General features: G+C 37.1%; 2 protein-coding genes across 2 annotated transcripts in view; both read right to left on the bottom strand.

Moving 5' to 3' along the window:
- The window catches only part of cyp21a2 (cytochrome P450, family 21, subfamily A, polypeptide 2), a 7,916-nt gene extending 5,874 nt beyond the window's left edge, over nucleotides 1–2,042 (bottom strand). Inside the window, exons 1-3 of the mRNA XM_016287509.1 lie at nucleotides 1,934–2,042; nucleotides 1,252–1,341; nucleotides 997–1,151 (exon numbers count right to left, since the gene is read on the bottom strand). Of these exons, the coding sequence (XP_016142995.1) occupies nucleotides 997–1,151; nucleotides 1,252–1,341; nucleotides 1,934–2,027 (339 nt within the window). The 5' untranslated portion in view covers nucleotides 2,028–2,042. The remainder of the gene's footprint in view (nucleotides 1–996; nucleotides 1,152–1,251; nucleotides 1,342–1,933) is intronic.
- Nucleotides 2,043–3,525: 1,483 nt separating this feature from the next.
- On the bottom strand, nucleotides 3,526–18,620 carry tnxba (tenascin XBa). The gene is made up of 15 exons (XM_016287409.1): nucleotides 18,577–18,620; nucleotides 15,235–17,845; nucleotides 14,870–15,073; nucleotides 12,747–13,826; nucleotides 12,103–12,225; nucleotides 11,836–11,979; nucleotides 11,611–11,730; nucleotides 11,368–11,523; nucleotides 10,884–11,008; nucleotides 10,665–10,797; nucleotides 10,420–10,571; nucleotides 7,396–7,492; nucleotides 7,073–7,234; nucleotides 6,815–6,978; nucleotides 3,526–4,013 (listed from the first exon to the last, which is right to left on the bottom strand). The coding sequence occupies exons 2-15, from the start codon at nucleotides 17,705–17,707 to the stop codon at nucleotides 3,897–3,899; spliced, it is 5,250 nt and encodes a 1,749-aa protein (XP_016142895.1). The 5' UTR covers nucleotides 17,708–17,845; nucleotides 18,577–18,620; the 3' UTR covers nucleotides 3,526–3,896.
- Between the last annotated feature and the right edge of the window lie 2,517 nt (nucleotides 18,621–21,137).

The raw sequence follows: 21,137 nt of genomic DNA on the forward strand, positions 1-21,137 counted from the left end.
TGCACCAAGAGCTTGTAACACTCCAAAGAGAAAGGAAAACTTGAATCGGGAGTGAAATTAGACAAACTTGGGGGGGCGCATGTTCTAAAAGGTTGAAAACCCCTGAGCTAAGTAAATGTGTGTGTGTGTGTGTGTGTGTGTCAGAGGGTGCTTGTCATTTCCTAAACTGTGCATTCACATTTTCTCGCTCCTCTGACCTTGAGCCTGTGACCTGGAGACCAATTAGTGTCCATCATGATAAAGGATGTATCAGTGGCTACGTTTACATGCACAATTTTTAGTTCAATCGGACTGAATTTATTCCGATTGATGAATATGAATGTAGTGTTTACATGAACGCTGAATAAAGTGATTGCGTTTATGTCACAAGCTTCAAATCGGAATTGATTTTTTTTACATGCGTACACTGCACAAATAAAGAGTTTCTCACTGTTTGCACATAATAACCACTCTCCTACACGGTTTCTTTATTTGTTTTTAACCGCAGAATTAATATTTATTCATTTATGGATAAATATACATATAAACCGCTGTGCCGTGCTGCTCATATTTATCACGCAGTAAAAATGCCCCTCCCCGTACCCAAAACGGGTTGCCTGTGAATGAGAATCCATAACAAGGACTGGTGGAAGGTTGTCACAGTTGCCGAGTGAAAGGAGGGTTTTATAATGACAGGACACGCATTTATACAACACTTTATTCAAAAGGAAGATCCGCTTTCTGTGCGTCATACGTCATTACACTATTTCTGCTCATTGCACATGCGCAGTCCTTTCAGTTTCGGGGTTCAATCCAATCAAGTGTTTACATGCACTCTCAATCATATTAGAAAAGGAATAAACCACCCCCTTCATTCCGATCGAGCTCAATAGGATCGATTAAGGTGTTTAAATGAAGGCTTTTCAGTCCGATTGAGCCGTCAATCCGATTACATACGGATTATTTGGTTATTATTATTATTATTATTATTAGCCAGTGTATGTGTCTGTCCTATACCTGGCAGAGATGGTGTGCTTGCTTCTCTACGACAGAGTGCAGGGAATCTCTTGTGCAGCGGAGCAGAGCACTATGGGCCACACGCCTGTGCGCCTTCCATTCCTCACTGAAATCACCCAGAGAAATGGTTCGCCCTCCGCTTGATACTAGATCACCTAAGATTGAGGTACAAGAAGAAACACATATAAGATATGATATACAGACCGTCTGTTTGAAAAGATAAACATGCTGGGCTAGTTGATAGAACTAAATTACCGGTATATGAATGAGGCCTCCCAGCAAAGTCAGACCATTTTTTGATCAGAGCCTCGCGGATGATCTCACTATTATTTAAAATCACCATGGCTGCAAAAACAATAAAAGATATGAACAGATTTTAATGATGTAATGGAGACTGACACTACAATAGCGGTCACACATTCTAGTCCATTGAATATTTCTCAGGGTTGGTTTTATATTAATCAGAAAAAAATATCTAAAAGTAAAACTTAGTTTTATTTGTATCATCTGAAAAATTATACATTTTTGCTGCTTTATGCATTGTATAGAACCTGTCTTTAAACGGCCTAATGTAGGCTTTTAGATAAATTTAAAGAGCAAGAAAATTACAAACCACAAAATTGTTCATGGAAAAGCAAAAATGACAAGCAAATATTCTTGTCCTGACACCACAGTTTAATGTTTCAATTCCAATTATAGCTTCATTATAATTGACTGTTGTTTGAATGTATGTGTGGTTTTATTGTGTTCATTTTTATTACCGAGCAGATATAGAAAAAATATTGATTCAAAACATATAGTTATTAACATGTAAGCCTTGTGACAGCTTGTCTTGCTCTCCTCTATTTAGTGAAGTTTATGTAATTCTACATTTACATAATATGACTTCATATCACCAGTTTTGCTATCATGGAAATGGAATAAAAAGAATAATTACTTGTGTTGCCACAGTTGAGCCGATAGATATTTCCATAGCGACGTGCCAGTGAAGTCAGGTGGATGGGTAGATGTTCTTGGGCAACGTCCAGCATGTTGCCCAGCAAAGGGAGAGAAGGAGGACCAGAAAGAGAGGGAGAAAGAGTTCTACTGAAGCGCTTAGACAGGGAATGCAGGAGTTTGGGTACAGCCGCTAGGTCTGTGGAAAGAAACATACATATTAAACCGGAGCAGAGCTGTCGAAGATCACAATCACTTTCTTCACTTTTCTGGTATTCAGGTTATCAATGGATATATATTTAAATTACTCAAACCTCCTACCTTCTGGTTGCTTGCTTGCTTTGGCATCTCCATCACTTTGCCTGTCAGTCAGTCTACAGAGCTGGACCACAAGCATCCACAAAATGAAGAGAAACAGCACCACACTCACCGCTGAGATACACATGCTGTTGATTCTTTACGGAAAACTTTCTGAATGCTTTTCTTTGACACTTTCCCCCTTTTATTATCTTCCTTATCCAACCCTACTCCAATCCACACAACTGAGTGCTGTTTCTCAATTTTATCCTCTCATCAAGGATAGGTAAATATTATCCTGTCCTTTATCTCAGTGTTACTCTCAAAGCAAGAAGAATGAACCACTCACATGACCACAAGCATCCACAAAATGAAGAGAAACCGCACCACACTCACCGCTGAGATACACATGCTGTTGATTCTTTACTGAAAACTTTCTGAATGCTTTTCTTTTACACTTTTCCCCATTTTATTATCTTCCTTCTCCATCCCTACTCCAATCCACATAATTGAATGCAGTTTCTCAATTTTATCCTCTCATCAAGGATAGGTAAATATTATCCTGACCTTTATCTCAATGTTACTCTCAAAGCAAGAAGAATGAACCACTAACATCACGATTTGATAAATTATATTACAGGATACCAAATCCCCATTGGCTTTATAACCAACAAAATTTGTAGTAAGTCGAAAAAAGGAAGTGGACTCTGACACTAAGTTACTGTGCATGCTATTGTACAACCTTTACTGCCGAGCTCCATGCTGATATATTGCCGCAAGGCATTGGCTGGAAAGGCCCCATTCATTGCAAATAAAGCAGTGATTCAGCATAAGCTCAGGAATATAGTGAAATACAGTTGCCACCCTGAAAAACCAATCAAAGAAGTATAGTGTCAGGTATGGTGGAATCTTGTCTATAGCCAAACCACAATCTAAGCCTTCAGCTCTGCACAGGAATGGAGCTACTGTTAAACCAGTCTGCTTCAACTGCCATTTTAGCCGAACTTAGATATTTGTAAAAGGATTTGCCTGTAAAGCAAAGTCATTCTGTAATAATTCACTGATAGAATCATTATATTCATTATATTAACATAAATCCGTCTACCGTCACGTGCAAATACTTTCTTAAAGTTATTTGGCTTTAATTCTGCATTTAAAGAATTAGAAATAATATTATATTATATACATGTAGCCTATTGAAATATAACAGCAAACGCATTTAGTAAATATAATGAAATGATAAATATGTAAAGAAATATTAAAAATAATACAAAAAATCTCACTTCTGAATCCGGTTAGTACTTTGTTTTATTGGTTTTGTCTACATGTCTACAACATCAAAATAAAACAATTTCATAGAGAGGAAACCAGTCATATGAAAAGATTTAAAAAATAGTACCAATAGATCAAGACAGTGCAGTTATTCCAGTAGCGGAAATGTTAATATCAATGATGGACCTCCATTAACACAAGTACATCGACACATGCATAAAGTCTACATAACATTAAAAAAAAAAGTACAAAAGTTGTTGTGATTGGTTGGAGGTTGTTTGCATATTTACTTTGCAAAGCTTGTTTTGTATTTTATGTTGTTAACCTATATACAATATTGAAGTAGCAGTGTGTAGAAGTTTGTACAGTGTATTTGCACTATTCACTCTGTAGATTTAACCTTGGGTTGTTGGGGTTGTCGGGATTGTTTGACTGATATAGGAGGGTCGAAGCTTCATCTCAGTAAATGGGAGGGATGCGTCTTTGCCCATCCAGTCTATCCACACCACACCCTAAGAGGCAAGAAATAAAAGACTCAGAAATCGGTGGATGGTTTGTGACTTAAGCCCTATTGATGTTTCTATAATGGCTATAGTTTAATGCTCTTAACATTGTACTTTTGTTCAGGGCCGGAGTGGGACTCATTTTCAGCCCTGGAGTTTCATGCCTTAGACCAGCCCACTTATTTATTTTTTATTGTTACTGGCCTTTTCAGTGCCGCCTTTGCGCTTTCTATTATCCATTTTTTATCTATTATTTTTTGCTCGCATATCTCCAACAACTGAGTTTTATTTTGTTTGTTTTTGTTTTTTGAGCATGGTGCCGCTGTCAGGGGAGTCAAAAGATAATTACGTCATCATTAGGGTTGCCAATTAACTTCAGAAATGGAAAATAAGGGACAATTGTGATTCTTTATCTTTTATTCTTTAAGAAAAGTGTTTATTCTTGTATTCTTGTAGAAAAGAAGTGTTTGTTCTTTAAGAAAATAAGGGACAGAATAAGGGAATCAGACTCTCCCAGCAAAAAGATTGATTAATTATCAATTGAGAATTTGTTATTGAAATGGTCTGGTGAAAATAATAATATGGGCTGCGAGAAAATTATAAATAAAAAGAGCATCACTGATCTGTGTTTTATTCTTGTATTCTTGTAGAAAATAAGTGTTTGTTCTTTAAGAAAATAAGGGACAGAATAAGGGATGCTCCAAATATTTGTACTGTACCATAATGTATATCTGCCTGCTCTCAGAAATAATCACAATTGTTTTGCTTAACCTATTTATGTACAATTATTCAAAAAATAATTTTAATGTCATACAAAAAATGTCATCGGCCCGAGTAAATTGTACCATTATAGAATTGTGACTTCACAAGTGTAGTAAGTTAGGAAGAGAAAATACTGTGAAATTACAAATGGCATGAAATTTGAAAGCGTAACAACTGAAGGCCTATGAAACGTCAGTCAATAAAGCATTTTAAACAATGGCATTTAAAGTTTTGAACAAAAAAAAAATCATTTGCAACCATATAGCCTTTGAATTAATGAAAATGCATTTTTTCAATTAAAGAAAACTTAGAGAGTGTGGGTTGCTTCTGGTGCTTGGATTTGTAGCCTACTTCAATAATGAGGTCCAAGAATACGCTAGAAGTAAAAAATTTTTATATCCTCTCATCAAGGATAGGTAAATATTATCCTGTCCTTTATCTCAGTGTTACTCTCAAAGCAAGAAGAATGAACCACTCACATGACCACAAGCATCCACAAAATGAAGAGAAACCGCACCACACTCACCGCTGAGATACACATGCTGTTGATTCTTTACTGAAAACTTTCTGAATGCTTTTCTTTTACACTTTTCCCCATTTTATTATCTTCCTTCTCCATCCCTACTCCAATCCACATAATTGAATGCAGTTTCTCAATTTTATCCTCTCATCAAGGATAGGTAAATATTATCCTGACCTTTATCTCAATGTTACTCTCAAAGCAAGAAGAATGAACCACTAACATCACGATTTGATAAATTATATTACAGGATACCAAATATAATATGGGCTGCGAGAAAATTATAAATAAAAAGAGCATCACTGATCTATATATAATATCTATTATAGATCAGTGGACAGCATCCATATTTCAACCCTAGTGGCATGACAACACCGTGGCCCTCGCTGCCAAAAAAACAGACCGGCCCACCGGGAATCCTCCCGGGGCTCCCAATTAGCCAATCGCCTGCTTTTGTTTGAGCTACAGAAACGCTGTTGTTTTCGCTGAAGGTACAGAAACGCTGATGCAGTACCTTGTTGTCTGAGTAGGAGGCATAGAGGCCATTGAGGTTTGCCTTGTAGCAATTTTTATACCACCAGCCTCCCAAGTAGGCCTTAGCACAGTGGATGCTAAGAGTGTTTGGATCTTTGTCTTTTGTGGAGAATGGACGGCGGTTGTGATATTTCATGGAATCACCTGCAAAAAGACAAAATATAGCTAGAGCGTCAGATTGTCTTTCTTAATACAAAACTAGCTTTTTTTTTGACTTCACAAGTGTAGTAAGTTAGGAAGAGAAAATACTGTGAAATTACAAATGGCATGAAATTTGAAAGCGTAACAACTGAAGGCCTATGAAACGTCAGTCAATAAAGCATTTTAAACAATGGCATTTAAAGTTTTGAACAAAAAAAAAAATCATTGCAACCATATAGCCTTTGAATTAATGAAAATGCATTTTTTCAATTAAAGAAAACTTAGAGAGTGTGGGTTGCTTCTGGTGCTTGGATTTGTAGCCTACTTCAATAATGAGGTCCAAGAATACGCTAGAAGTAAAAAATTTTTAATGTATTTTTTTCTCTCTCTCTATTTAACGGCATTACAATGAAAGACGTCTTCCTTCAATAAGTTGTTTGCATTCGCCCAAACTGAATCAAAACGCGGACGGTGAAGGGAACTGCCGTCAGCGCGAGAGTTGCTCTCTGTTAGGCGGGAGCAGAGGATTCCGCTTAATCTTAAAGCCTTCCTCAAACGATTTGCGCAAAAATAATGATTAATTATCAATTGAGAATTTGTTATTGATATGGTCTGGTGAAAATAATAATATGGGCTGCGAGAAAATTATAAATAAAAAGAGCATCACTGATCTATATATAATATCTATTATAGATCAGTGGACAGCATCCATATTTCAACCCTAGTGGCATGACAACACCGTGGCCCTCGCTGCCAAAAAAACAGACCGGCCCACCGGGAATCCTCCCGGGGCTTAGCCAATCGCCTGCTTTTGTCTGAGCTACAGAAACGCTGTTGTTTGCGGATGCAGTACCTTGTTGTCTGAGTAGGAGGCATAGAGGCCATTGAGGTTTGCCTTGTAGCAATTTTTATACCACCAGCCTCCCAAGTAGGCCTTAGCACAGTGGATGCTAAGAGTGTTTGGATCTTTGTCTTTTGTGGAGAATGGACGGCGGTTGTGATATTTCATGGAATCACCTGCAAAAAGACAAAATATAGCTAGAGCGTCAGATTGTCTTTCTTAATACAAAACTAGCTTTTTTTTCATACAAAGTATTATATTTTCTCTTACCAGCAGTGCCAACGTATCCAGACAGCTCGATTTCATAGTGGTTAGCCTCTGAGCTAACGTTGAAGTTGGCATAATGAGCAAAGGCTGTGTCATTTCCTGAACGCAGGTCAATCCGCAGGCTCATTGGTGTACGACTGGAGAGAGTGTGAAGGATGTAATTTCCTGTTGAGAGAGGGTGCAAAAGTGTAATTCAAAGTCCCCGCAACTGTTAAACTGCTATTCTTTAGGTGGGAACCTGGGAAATTGAAAATATATTCAATCAATGTATATATATTTTGGGGTTTCTAAAAAAATAATAATACAGTGACTGTGGAAAATCTCACCCAGCCAGAATTCCCCACTCAGGGAACCAAAGCCTTTACTGTAGTCTCTCCAGCTCCTGAAGAAATCAGTAGATCCATCCATTCTCCTCTGGAATACCTGCATTTGTAAAACAACAAAATCATACTCAAATTCAAAAACCATATACTTGGCCACATATCAGTTCAGTTCACAAAAAGGGGGGTGACAATCAGTGGCGGCTCGTCGGGGGATGCAGGGGAGGCACAAGCTTCCCCATAATTTTGAGGTGAAAATGGGAGGAGGATGATTTAATGTTAATAAAATTCACAATTCATTTCAGTTCATGTCTCAGAATGTGTATTTTTTTTGTTTGTAATTTCACAGTTGTAATACACTCTAAAAAATGCTGGGTTAAATACAACCCAGTGCTGGGTTAAATAGGGACAAACCCAGCAATTGGTCTGTTTTGACCCAGCTATTGGGTTGTTTTGACCCAGTGGTTGGGTTGTTTTGAACCCAACCGCTGGGTCAAAACAACCCAATGTCTGGGTTTGTCCCTATTTTACCCAGCACTGGGTTGTATTTAACCCAGCATTTTTTAGAGTGTACCATAACGTGAAAGTGCCACTTTTCTATCTCGAATGTGCTGAATCTGCTGATGTAATTACAACTGCTAGGTGATGGAGAAGGGTAGGGGGAGGCCAGGGGAGAGCTGAGCTCTCGTGCCTCCGTTGGTAAAAAAAATTAGCCAGTCACCATCGAGTGTTCACTTTCAGCGCTGAGGAGTGTTGCGAAAAGAACCCTGGCAAGGGAGGCTAGTCTCCCTTCTGATATCAACCAATCATCACAGAGATGTAAATTACGTGATATTAGTTTGAATGTCTGCCGCTGCGCTGATAATGTAATAAGTACTTATGAGTAGCGATCTTGAATATTTGATGCCAACAGATTTACCAAGCTGTTATTCAAACAGTATATATACAAATTTAGGGAAAACAGCCTAAGCTGGATATAGGCTACAGCAGTCGGCTTAATTAAATGGCGCAACAGGCAGCTCTCTTTTAACACAGACTTTTAAGAAGGGATGGATGTTTGCTTCAAGTGATAGGCCAGGTAAGTGAAATTATATTATCTTGCTGTATGCGTGTCGTTTTCTTTACGTTTTTGGACTAAAAGCAACCAAAAAGTCATTTTAAAGTGGTTAAGCAAATAATAATAATAATAATAATAATAATAATCGGCAGGGATCCCAGACCAATACAAATAGTGTGCCTCCTCCATTTTAAAACCCACGAGCTGCCACTGGTGACAATATGGTTGAGATAAAAATACATAAGATCAGAACAATGCAAATGCATAAAAGCAACAGTCTTTTGTCTTTCTGTGTGCAAAATACATTAAAGTGACATTGTGAATAAAATAAAGTGTAACCATATATTTTAAATTGCAACTTCATCATTACAAATGTGTACAGATCTATTTAAATACATGTCATACAAGCTTCAATAGAAACATTAAAGTATATTTTAGTTTACTATAAATGGTTGTCTGTACATTTGACAGTGCACTTTAAAGGGGTCCTCTTATGCTCTTTTACAAAATCTTGATTTTGTTTTGGGGGTGTACTAGAACAAGCTCTCATACTAGGTTGTTCAAAAAACACATTATTTTTCACACATTTGACATTATTACAACACCTCTCTCCACAGTCTGGCATGAACGGCTCGAATAGTTCCTGTATCAAATGAAGGCCCGCCTTCTGAAATACGAAATGTGCTGTGATTGGTTAGCTGGGCCAGTGTGTGTTGTGATTGACAGCACTCGGCGCCTGGTCTGGAAACGTCATGCCCTTTACCACAGCCACCTGCGAGCTTCAGTGTAAATATTACATCATAATCAAATCAATTTGAGCGCGATTTAACCCCTGATGATTGTAACCACTCTAAGTTCGTCTGCCTTGGGGAAAGTAGCGTGTCTCCGACATAGTGATAACACTCGTTGCCTTCTCTAGTGCAGCTCAACCAGGTCTCGTCCCATTCGTCGATCTTTGTGATATCACAAATCCCGGAAAATATGCGTTGTAGTCCAAACAAGTCGTTCGTTGTAGTTTTTGAAAAGTGATTTCTGTTAAATAAAATATCTCCTTTTGAAGTGGACTTTGAGCTTTGTAACTTTGCAGATCTTTTTTATGCTCAAACAGCAACATTACAGACTAACTAAAGTTGAAAAAGTGAAAAAGCATAATAGGACCCCTTTAACTATTTAAAGATTGTATATTAATAGAAATAATAATGAAATTACATATAAATGTGTAAATACACTCTTACAGTAAGTTCAGGTAATTGCATTTAATATAAATTTAAACTATAATACTATATAAATAATAATTAACATGCAATGAAGTGTTTAAAAACATAACATTCAATTCGTACTTAAATATATTCTTTTAAATTACAGTGTTTTGTGACACACTATCATGACATAAAATATAAAATCATGATCCAAACATAAAATATGTCATGCTTCAACAACAGTTTCATGGGGAAAGCTGTGGGTGTACTATAGGTATCAAACCAGGCTTTTGTATCTTACTGTCCAGCCTCCTCTATCAGTATCCATGTCACAGTAGACCCAGACTGGCTCTCCATCCTTCCCTTCAGGGTAAATCTCAGCCTCTCCTGACTCCTTCATCCCGTTGACCTGTACCTCTGAGCAGTCTGTGGGGTATGTGTACGGGAGCTGGGCTACAGCGCAAGAATAAAGAAAATAAAATCTATGAAAGATTGAACACAACCAGGGGTGAAATTGAGTTAGTTATGAAACAGAACATTACACACCAGTGGTAAATTCAGCAAAGACAAAACTGATGTACTGTCCATCTCTTTCTCCCTCTATTTTCACAGTATAGTTTGAAAAGGCTGCCAGTCCAGTCAGCTCATAACGTGTCACAGATGGATTTAAAATCACCTCCTATTAATGTATAAAATATGTCATGCTTCAACAACAGTTTCATGGGGAAAGCTGTGGGTGTACTATAGGTATCAAACCAGGCTTTTGTATCTTACTGTCCAGCCTCCTCTATCAGTCTCCATGTCACAGTAGACCCAGACTGGCTCTCCATCCTTCCCTTCAGGGTAAATCTCAGCCTCTCCTGACTCCTTCATCCCGTTGACCTGTACCTCTGAGCAGTCTGTGGGGTATGTGTACGGGAGCTGGGCTACAGCGCAAGAATAAAGAAAATAAAATCTATGAAAGATTGAACACAACCAGGGGTGAAATTGAGTTAGTTATGAAACAGAACATTACACACCAGTGGTAAATTCAGCAAAGACAAAACTGATGTACTGTCCATCTCTTTCTCCCTCTATTTTCACAGTATAGTTTGAAAAGGCTGCCAGTCCAGTCAGCTCATAACGTGTCACAGATGGATTTAAAATCACCTCCTATTAATGCGAAGCAGGGGTCAGTGAAAATTGTGGGAAGGCTGCAAAATTTGTCTTGGGTGCTATTGAGTTATTGATATAATCACCTTGACTTCCTCACTCAGTTGGTATGTGAGCCTATAACTTTTGAAAGCCACACGGGGAGCCCTCCATGAAATCACAGCTGAGTGAAAGGTCACCTCATCGGGAGTCGCAACCTGAAGTTTCACTCCTGGAAAACATACAGGCATGAAAAAAGAGGATAAAAACAAGATATGGCAGCTTCTGTAGAGAATATTAATCTAAAATGGCAAAAATGTGTATTTTAGTAATAAATAATCAGTTTGGTTCTGTTCATCACACAATTTTGTCTAAGTAAAACAGTAAAACTAAGGATGTCAGTTGATATTACAGATTTTTGTATGTTATTAGGCCTATATCGGCTGATATTGACTTTTAATATTGACCATTTAGTTATTATCAGTCTCAACACTAAAATCTTTTTAAATTGCTTTTATGTTACTTCAATAGTGGTTTTGTGTCATTTAGTTTACTTGAGGTAAGTAAACAGATTTGTAACCGTTTACGCACCACTTCCTGTTGTGAAGGTTGTGGAGACTGGGCTACTCTGGAGCCGGTTGACTTGACTTTTGATTTTCACCATGTATAAAGAAGATCTGTGGAGTCCTCTGAGTTGATGCTCCACTGTACTGCCAGATAATGTCACTGTAATAGTCACATTAGGAGCTAGAAAGCAAAAAATAAATAAAAATTTTAATAATCAATGACGGTTTAGTGTAGAAACGGCCATTTAATAAGCCTGACTGCACTTACATTTTGTAGTTCCATAACTGAGTATGTAGCTGTCCACTTTAGCATGTGATGGTTTCCATACCAGCAGAGCTTTAGTGTCTGTGATGCTCACCACCTTTAGTTCAGTAGGAGAATCCGGCACTAGGATTTATAGAATTGTGAAAAAGACATCAGTGACCCCAAAACATCAGCATCAACCATAATATCAAGTGAAAAGCAACAAAAAACAGTAAGCATTCTTCACACCTGTTGTGACAAAGGCTGTGACTGGCTCGCTTTCGAGTGTCTCCAGAACTGAGCTCACAGTAATGTCATAGGTGGAGCCAGCTGAGAGCTTAGACAGGAGAACATGGGACAGCTGGGAGTCAACAGACATGGAGCCACTCTCACCTGCAGTATAAAAAGGTAAAGCATTGTAAAATCATCAAAATCATCATGTATTGTGAGGGTGCCCACAGTAGCACTTAATAGTCATAGCAGAAAAGCAGGATAACTCAAAGACATTTACAGTACCAGTTACAGTGTTGGTGTACGTGACTTTAAATTCTGCTACTATGCTTTTAGGTTTTGTCCATGATACTGAGAAGGAAGTCTCTGTTATATTGCTGAACATCAAGTCAGTGGGTGGTTCAGGGCCTGGACAAAATGTCAGAAAGTCATAAAGCACAGTCAAAGAAAATCTCAAAGTTGGTGCAGTTTTAACTGAAGTCAATGACATTAAAAATATCACCACAAATGTATGTTTTAGAGTTCTGAGACATTTATATTCCTGCATAAATATGCCATATTATCCAAGTAATCAATTGGTGCATTCAGTCTTAAAATGGTTTAATGGTGAATTTTGAATATCACCATTCACCAATACAGTACACATCATTAATTTTAGCAGTGGAAATTCTATGTTAAGTTGACAGCCAAAGAGAATCTAAGGCTGTTTTGTGCTCCTGATGTCACTGAACTTATGCCTAGTATTTATGACTAAAATAGAGTAAGTGGGTCTTGCCAACATCAATATTTAAAATGCACAAGGTACTGTATTCCATGCATTCATTAGAGATTTAAGCATACTTAAGTGCTGCCAGCACACCGCAGGAGAGTAAATGCTCTTCACTGGTGTTTATTGCAGTGAACCAAAGCAGGAAGTATGGGAAACCTACCTGTGGATAATGTAAGGCGGTGAATTTTGGATCGTACGCTGAGACCAGAGCCAAACAAGGAAACCGAGTACTGCGTTTGAGGTTGAAGGCCTTTGAAATGATACGACCGTGCTGTACCAGCAAGAACTTGGGAGAACTTTTTCACAGTCTTTCCATCAGGTTTGCTACTTTGGACTTTAGTTGATGTTCTGTTTAAACTGGGCCTTTGGACATCTGTTATATTTACAGCCGCTGCTCCTTCCTGAATTTTCTCGGAATCTTCATTTCCTCCTCTGATTTCCCTTCTTGATATAGTGAAGTTCTTGAACATGTCTCGATGAGCTTCCCAAGACATAATGAACCCGGTAGAAGTGATATTATGAACCTCAACTGATCCAATGACTGATAATCTGCTGATAGTTTTGTTAAAATGCTCTGTACGAGTTTTGGATTCAAACCTTGTCCCATTTACATGCTTATCAGACTTCTTCTCTGCTTGGAGAGTTGTTGTTGCATTTCTGTGGAATTGCTTCTTTTCTTTTCCAGTAGATGCAATAGTAATAGTCTTGCTTTCTTTTGCTTGATCATCTACAGTTCTAATAGTGACCTTTGTCTTGGACACAGTTGAATTAGATGAGTCTTTGGTGCCTTTAAACACATTCTCTAAAACTTTGGAGGTTCCATTAACCTTCTTTCCAGATCTCTGAGTCGCGTTCTGATAGACAGGCTCATCTTTAAGATTATTTTTCTTGGTCAGTTCAGTTTGTGATTGTTTGTCTAAATCTAGTTTTATGATTGTTGTTTTGCCTATTTTTGCTTCCTCGTGATGTCTTCTACCTTCATGGTTTAGCAGAACTTGACCAATAGTCTTAATAACCTTGTCTCTCTTTGTGGTATTGGACTGGGCTTTACCTGGAGACACGGTTGGACTTGGCTTCACTGTTGGTTTGGCTATGGTGTTTGTCTTTGGGTCATTTGTGTCTGTCTTTTTCACGAATATGGTATTGTCTGGCTTTATCTTCACATGTTTTGTATCAGGCTTGGCAGTGGGGATCTTCATAGCCACTGTTTCAACTGTTACTGTGATCTTCTTGTCAACAGCTGGGGAAATAATTTAGAGAGAGACTTAAATACGTTTTAACTTGAATAGTTCAGCCCAAAATGAAACACAACATGAAATATTTAGCAAAATGTTCCTGCTGCTCTTTTACTCACAATGAAAATGGTTTGGGAACATGGTCTGTTAATGGTGCAGTAAGGGATTTCTGAGAAACACTGTCGATATTTGAAACTGACACCCAAACACATCCAACACACCCTCGCCTTCATAGCTCTGTTCCCAAATTCACAAACATGCTGTCCAACACAGGCAACAACTAACAGTTGGTAACAGAAAGCTTGCGCAAGTATGGATTAATCAGTCCTATTACTATAGCTAATATTACAACAGCATATCTTGGTTCTGTGAAACATCACAAAACCAAAGTTACTCAGGTGTAGTAACTTCATGCTCACGTCTCTTCAGCACTGGAAAGATTTTCCAATATTAACTTATTGTAATCCTTCTTTTTCCAGGTATATTTCTCTGACCAGAGTGCTGTGGTGCTCAGTCTGATCAGTAAAATCCACTTTGTTTTCCCCCTATTTACAGCCAGGACACAATTTTTTTTCAACACACACACAGAACAGACTGCTAGCAAATATTCACAAAATTGTTGATTTGAATTTTCAACAGTGTTTCTCAGAAATCGCTTACTGCTCACCATTTACCTTTAAGCTCTAAATTTATAAAAAGCACAATTAAAGTAGATCATCTTACATTAAATTTTCCATCTGTTTCTCAAAATAAGGCTTAAAATGACTAGGAATAGTGTATAGGTCATATGGACTACTTTTATGATACTTTTATCATGCTTTTTCAATCTTTGGAGTTTGACAGCCCCTCGTCACAATTCACTTTAATTGTATGGAAACAGCAGCATAGACATTCTGATAAAATTCTCCTTTTATGCTCTATGAAAGAAAATCATATTGGAACAACATTTCCATGAGTAAATTATGATGATCAGATTTTCATTTTGTAGTGAACCATTCCAATTAACATTAACGTTTAACAGTCTTGTACTATCATATGCCTTACTTACCCTTACTGCAGTCTAGGCCTGTATAACCAGTCTGACACACACACTTTCCCTTCACACACTTCCCTTTTTTGTTGCACTTAGAGGGGCAGGTTTTGCCACTGCAGTCTGGGCCACTAAAACCCTGGAAACAAACACACTTTCCATCTTCACACTTGCCCTGGCCACTACAGTTTTTAGGGCATTGCTCTCCTGAAAACTGAACACCTGAAGATAGATGATACAGTGTGTGAATTATAACCCGTTGAACAGTTTCATACACATTTTTGAATGCTAATGCTTGTTTTACCATTTACCAGTGCCATTGTTATGGTTAACTAAAAATTTTAAAATGTAAAAAATCTTTATTAGTGCATAACTTTACTTACACATTTTTTTAATTGCTGCCATCTCCTTCTCAAGAAACTCAACTCTGTCTCTCAGTGTGGCCATTTCAGTTTCACAGCTTCCTGTGCAAGCTCCTTGAACCAGGTTGATGTGATGAGTCATTACCAGAGGAGATCCAGGATTTAAACTTAGCTCCGTTTCTCGTACTTTGGTTATGTTACCGGAGTCTGTCCGAGACTCCTGAGGAATGCAACCCTTAGTGATGACTACTTTAACTGGTGAACTCTCTGCAGGTTTGTCTTTAGTTGGATTCTGGACTCTATCGACCACAGGCTTTGTGGTAGATGCAATAGTCTGATTGACATTGCTAATTTCTAAGGAAGTAGATTTAGTTTTAGTTTTAGTTTTGGTGTTTAATGATGTGGTTACTGGTTTTGACCCATTAACATTAACAGTTTGGGGTGTTGACTTGACAGTAGAATTTTTCGTCCTGCTAAGTGTACTTTCAACATCTGGCTTTGTGGTGGATGTGAGAGTATGATTGACACTGCTAATTTTTGAAGAAGTAGACGGAGTTTGGTTTATCGTTTTGGTGATTAATGATGTAGTTAATGTCTTCAGCGGATTAACAGTAATATTTTTGGATATTGATTTTACAGTAGAATTTTTCTTATTGCTAATTGTGCTTTCATCCACATCAAGCTTTGAGGTAGATGGGAGAGTCTGATTGATACTACTTGTTTCTGAGGAAGTCGGATGAGTCTGGTTTTTCATTTTCGTATTCACTAATGTATTTAGCTTGGGAATATTGTGACGGATAGTTTGAGTCGTTAACTTGGAAGTAGAATTTTTCTTCTCGCTAATTGTGCCTTGAAGAGAAGGCCCAGGTTTCTGGACATCTACAACAGGCTTTGGTGTGGATAAGAGAGTCTGACCAACGTGACTAGATTTTGATGAAACAGATTTAGTTTGGTTTATCACTTTGGTGTTTACTGACTTTGAAGCATTAACATGAATAATGTGGCCTACTGACTCGGTACTAGTATTTTTCTTCACGCCAGTTGTTGCTGGAAGAGAAGACACAGGTTTCTGTACAACATCTACAGCAGGCTTCAAGGAGTATAGAAGAGTCTGATCAGTGGTACTATTTTTTGAGGAAGTAGATTGAATTTGGTCTTTCATTTTGGTCTTTTGTAATGTAGTTACTGGTTTCTCAGCATTAACATTAACACTATTGACTGTTGACTTGGTAGTATAATTTTTCTTCTCACTAACTGTGTTTTGTTCACTTTGCACAGGTTTCTGGATGGTTTCCACATCAGGCTTTGTAGATGATGGGAGAGTCTGATTCACTCTAGTTGTTGAGGAAGTAGATTGAGTTTGGTCTTTCATTTTGCCCTTTAATAATGTAGTTACTGGCTTCTCAGCATTAACATTAACACTATTGACTGTTGACTTGGTAGTAGAATTTTTCTTCTCACTAACTGCATTTTGTACACTTTGCACGGGCTTCTGGATGGTGTCCACATCAGGCTTTGTAGATGATGAGAGAGTCTGATTCACTCTACTAGTTTTTGAGGAAATTTGGTCTTTCATTTTGGTCTTTAATAATGTAGTCGCAACTTTAATAGTTTGGGATGTTGACTTAACAGTGGAATTTTTCTTCTCATTAAGTGGGTCCTGAAGAGAAGGCACATGTTTCTGGACGATGTCTTGACGCTGATTGATATTACTAATTTTTGAGGAAGTAGATTGAGTCTGGTTTTTCGTTTTGGTGTTTAAAAATGTAGCCACTTTCTTTGACACATTAACATTAATAGTTTGGACCATTGACTTCACAGTAGAATTTTTCTTCTCGCTAAGTATGATTTCCTCAGCCACCAGCTTTGTAGTGGATGGAAGAGTCTGATTGACGCTGCTCATTTTTGAGGAAGTGGGATGAGTCTGGTTTTTCAGCTTGGTATTTAATGCTGTAGTTCCTAACTTTGGAAGATTACTACCGGTGTTGGCTGTTGTTTTGGCAGTAGAATTTTTCTTTTCATTAAGTTTGCCTGGAAGAGCAGGCCCAGGATTCTGGACAACATCTACAGTAGGCTTTGTAGTGGATGAAACTACAATGCTGCTAGAGGAAGTAGAATGACTTGGGTTTTTCGTTTTGGTGTTTGATAATGTGGTTACTTGTTTCTGAACATTTAGATTAATGGCATTCCCTTTTGATTTAGTAGTAGAATTTTTCTTCTCACTAAGTGTGTTTTGAAGAGTAGGCACAGGTTTCTGGACACCATCCACAACAGGCTTCGGTGTGGAAAGAAGAGTCTGATTGGTGCTTTTTGAAGAAGCAGCATGGGTCTGAATTTTCACTTTGGCGGTTAATGTTGTGCTTACTAGCTTGGGAATATTGTGGCTAATAGTGTGTTCCTTAGATTTGGTAGTGCCATTTTTATTCTCGCTAAGTGTGCCTTGAAGAGAAAGCACAGGATTTAGCATGAGGAGAAAAAATATTGAGATTAACATTTTATGCTGGATTAAGGTGTCAAGTTTGTCATACAAATAAATGGTTTGAACTGATTATATAAAGCCTAAAATGCAATTTTTTGACATTTATTTTCCTCAGCTATCTCACAGTTATTTGTGATATAATGGATGTGTTCCCTGGAAAAGAAAATAGCTGAGTTAGTTTGCCTTTGCATGCAGTTTTATTCACACCTTCATTCATTCATGCACAAATTTGTGTAAATAAAATACATGCCTTTCAAATATATGTCAGGCTAAGATGAGCCGGGCTGGTGGAGCTCAAGATTGCATTTATGGAAAAAGCTCTCAAACTTCTATCAGCGGAGGGACTGTACCGCAGCAACAGAGCCGTACTGTCCTCCTCTCACAGGAACTGTATGTCTTTGACTCAGCTCTTATGTAATCTTTACTTAGGGCAACTGAAAACTGCCAGGGCCAGTTTCCAGTTTAAAAAATACTCCAGTCTATTTAAGCGCTCACCACAGAAGCATCCAAAAAATTATTTAATAATTGGAGATGAAGTAAAACTTACACAAAGACTTCTGTTTAGACTGGCCTAAAAATCATAGTCTTTTTTTTTTTATTGAAAACTGATAAACTTATTATTAATTATATATATATATATATAATTATTGATAGCATGCATAAATATGAATAAATATACACATTGATCCTTAAAAATTTATATTTTTATTATTTTATTCTTATGTAACAACTACAATTCTTAACATCCACAAACCTTGAACTGACCATTATTTTACAATACAAAACATCCAGCCCACTAAAAATAAATGCAATTCTTACGGCCAATTATTGATTGTGGCAATGAACACAATGATTATAATAATGTGTAATAGAATGTGTCTTACCTGTGTTTGGAGCTGCTTCTGTCCTGCTCAGTGTTGTATGAAGCTCCTTCCAGCAGCTTTGAGAACCTCCTGTGTCTGATTGAGATTAATGGAGAAAGAGAGACAGTGAACAGGAGCTCCACTAGCCAAAGGACCCGGGGCAATCAAATCTCTTACTTAAAGTTTTTCCATACTCCGCCTCCTTGCCAATTTACATTGAGCATATTTCCTGCTCCTGGATGGTTTTATGGGCGTTTTCTCCTGGTAAGAAATGATTTAACAGACTTACAGTCAGAGTTTATTAATCTATCTGCGATTAGCAGTCTCTCACCTTTCTGTTTATCAGTTATTGCTTGAGATGAATGCTGTTCTCTAGAATTATGCCTGTTTTTACCAATATAATGGCAAATGTCAAACATTAAAAAATGTATAATGTGGCATCTGTTTTTACATGTTACAACCACCATGCTGATTAAAGGGACAGTTTAACCAAACATCCTGCTGTAATCGGGTTTCAGGTTTGTAATAATTGTAGCATCAAACTATAATGTTTTAAATAGCAGGATTTACACTTTAATCACTTTTAACACAAATGCACCATTTAATCTGATTTTCCCTTTATTTGATCAAAATGATGACATTAGATTATACTTCACCTGCCCCTCAGACCATAATTTACTACTTCATATAGATTAAAATATATGCAACATATATAAGATATATAACAAATATAAATATATCTTTAATAAACATTACTAACATTTTATAATATTTTTGTGTCACTTGTTTTTGTAAATGTATAATATTTATAAAACATACATGTGACCCTGGACCACAAAACCAGTCTTAAGTAGCATTTATAGCAATAGCCAAAAATACATTGTATGGGTCAAAATTATCGATTTTTCCTTTATGCCAAAAATCATTAGGATATTAAGTAAAGATAGTGTTCCATGAAGATATTTTGTAAATTTCCTGCCGTAAATATATTAAAAAATGTTTTTTATTAAAGAACTTCATTTGGACAACTTTAAAGGCGAATTTCTCAATATTTTGATTTTTTTGCACCCTCAGATTCGGAAATATGGAAAGCTTATTTATTCAGATGATGTATAAATCCAAAAAATTTACCATTATGACTGGTTTTGTGGTCCAGGGTCACATTTGATAAAAACTGTGAATATAAAGTCAGCTCTTTTCATATTGCCACTTCAATGGGTTCATTAACATTACACAGGTTTTTATTTATTTAATTATTTTTTGTTAAATAATTTCCCTCAATTTAAGCAGATACTATTAGTAAGGATTTTTTTTACCTGGCAGTGTTGTACTCATATTACATGATAAGCAAAGAAAACACATTTTGTGAGAAATGAACGCAAAGGCTACACCCCAGAATAGTTAAAAACCTCTGTCACATGTTGGACAGATGTATCTAAATTAACTCCATACACAATTCTTTTGACCTTTTCCACAAAGATCTGGCTTGTACTTTTCCTTTCTAGCACCTGATGAAAGTTTTAGTGTGAAAATCCTCTAGTGGAGCACAGACAGTGTTTGTCGTGTCAGCTGATGGGAAATGATGGGTGGCCACTGCTCACTAGCGCCCCCGCTTGTATGATATTTATATCACGCTAAAGCAGGCCTACATCAGAGACCACCGTTCTGTTACTGACCTGACCTTACCCTCTTAGTCAAAGCAGTGCCAAGCCTTGAGTTGTATGCACACCTAACAAAACAACCATCTACTGACAAGCATTTCTGGGAATTCATGAGCCAAAAATCACATTATACAGTATAGAATCAAATCTCTTACTTAAAGTTTTTCCATACTCCGCCTCCTTGCCAATTTACATTGAGCATATTTCCTGCTCCTGGATGGTTTTATGGGCGTTTTCTCCTGGTAAGAAATGATTTAACAGACTTACAGTCAGAGTTTATTAATCTATCTGCGATTAGCAGTCTCTCACCTTTCTGTTTATCAGTTATTGCTTGAGATGAATGCTGTTCTCTAGAATTATGCCTGTTTTTACCAATATAATGGCAAATGTCAAACATTAAAAAATGTATAATGTGGCATCTGTTTTTACATGTTACAACCACCATGCTGATTAAAGGGACAGTTTAACCAAACATCCTGCTGTAATCGGGTTTCAGGTTTGTAATAATTGTAGCATCAAACTATAATGTTTTAAATAGCAGGATTTACACTTTAATCACTTTTAACACAAATGCACCATTTAATCTGATTTTCCCTTTATTTGATCAAAATGATGACATTAGATTATACTTCACCTGCCCCTCAGACCATAATTTACTACTTCATATAGATTAAAATATATGCAACATATATAAGATATATAACAAATATAAATATATCTTTAATAAACATTACTAACATTTTATAATATTTTTGTGTCACTTGTTTTTGTAAATGTATAATATTTATAAAACATACATGTGACCCTGGACCACAAAACCAGTCTTAAGTAGCATTTATAGCAATAGCCAAAAATACATTGTATGGGTCAAAATTATCGATTTTTCCTTTATGCCAAAAATCATTAGGATATTAAGTAAAG

This window comes from Sinocyclocheilus grahami, unplaced genomic scaffold, assembly GCF_001515645.1.
Source record: "Sinocyclocheilus grahami isolate Dianchi unplaced genomic scaffold, SAMN03320097.WGS_v1.1 scaffold222.1, whole genome shotgun sequence".
Lineage (NCBI taxonomy): Eukaryota > Metazoa > Chordata > Actinopteri > Cypriniformes > Cyprinidae > Sinocyclocheilus > Sinocyclocheilus grahami.

What these genes read in the sequence shown, in the direction of transcription:
- tnxba (XM_016287409.1), bottom strand. Translation starts at nt 17,707, where the DNA reads ATGTTAATCTCAATATTTTTTCTCCTCATGCTAAATCCTGTGCTTTCT. An exon ending in CTTTGCTGAATTTACCACTG is followed by an intron (nt 10,572 to 10,664) that starts GTGTGTAATGTT and finishes CTTGCGCTGTAG; the next exon opens with CCCAGCTCCCGTACACATAC. An exon ending in TGGATACGTTGGCACTGCTG is followed by an intron (nt 6,979 to 7,072) that starts GTAAGAGAAAAT and finishes GTCTTTTTGCAG; the next exon opens with GTGATTCCATGAAATATCAC.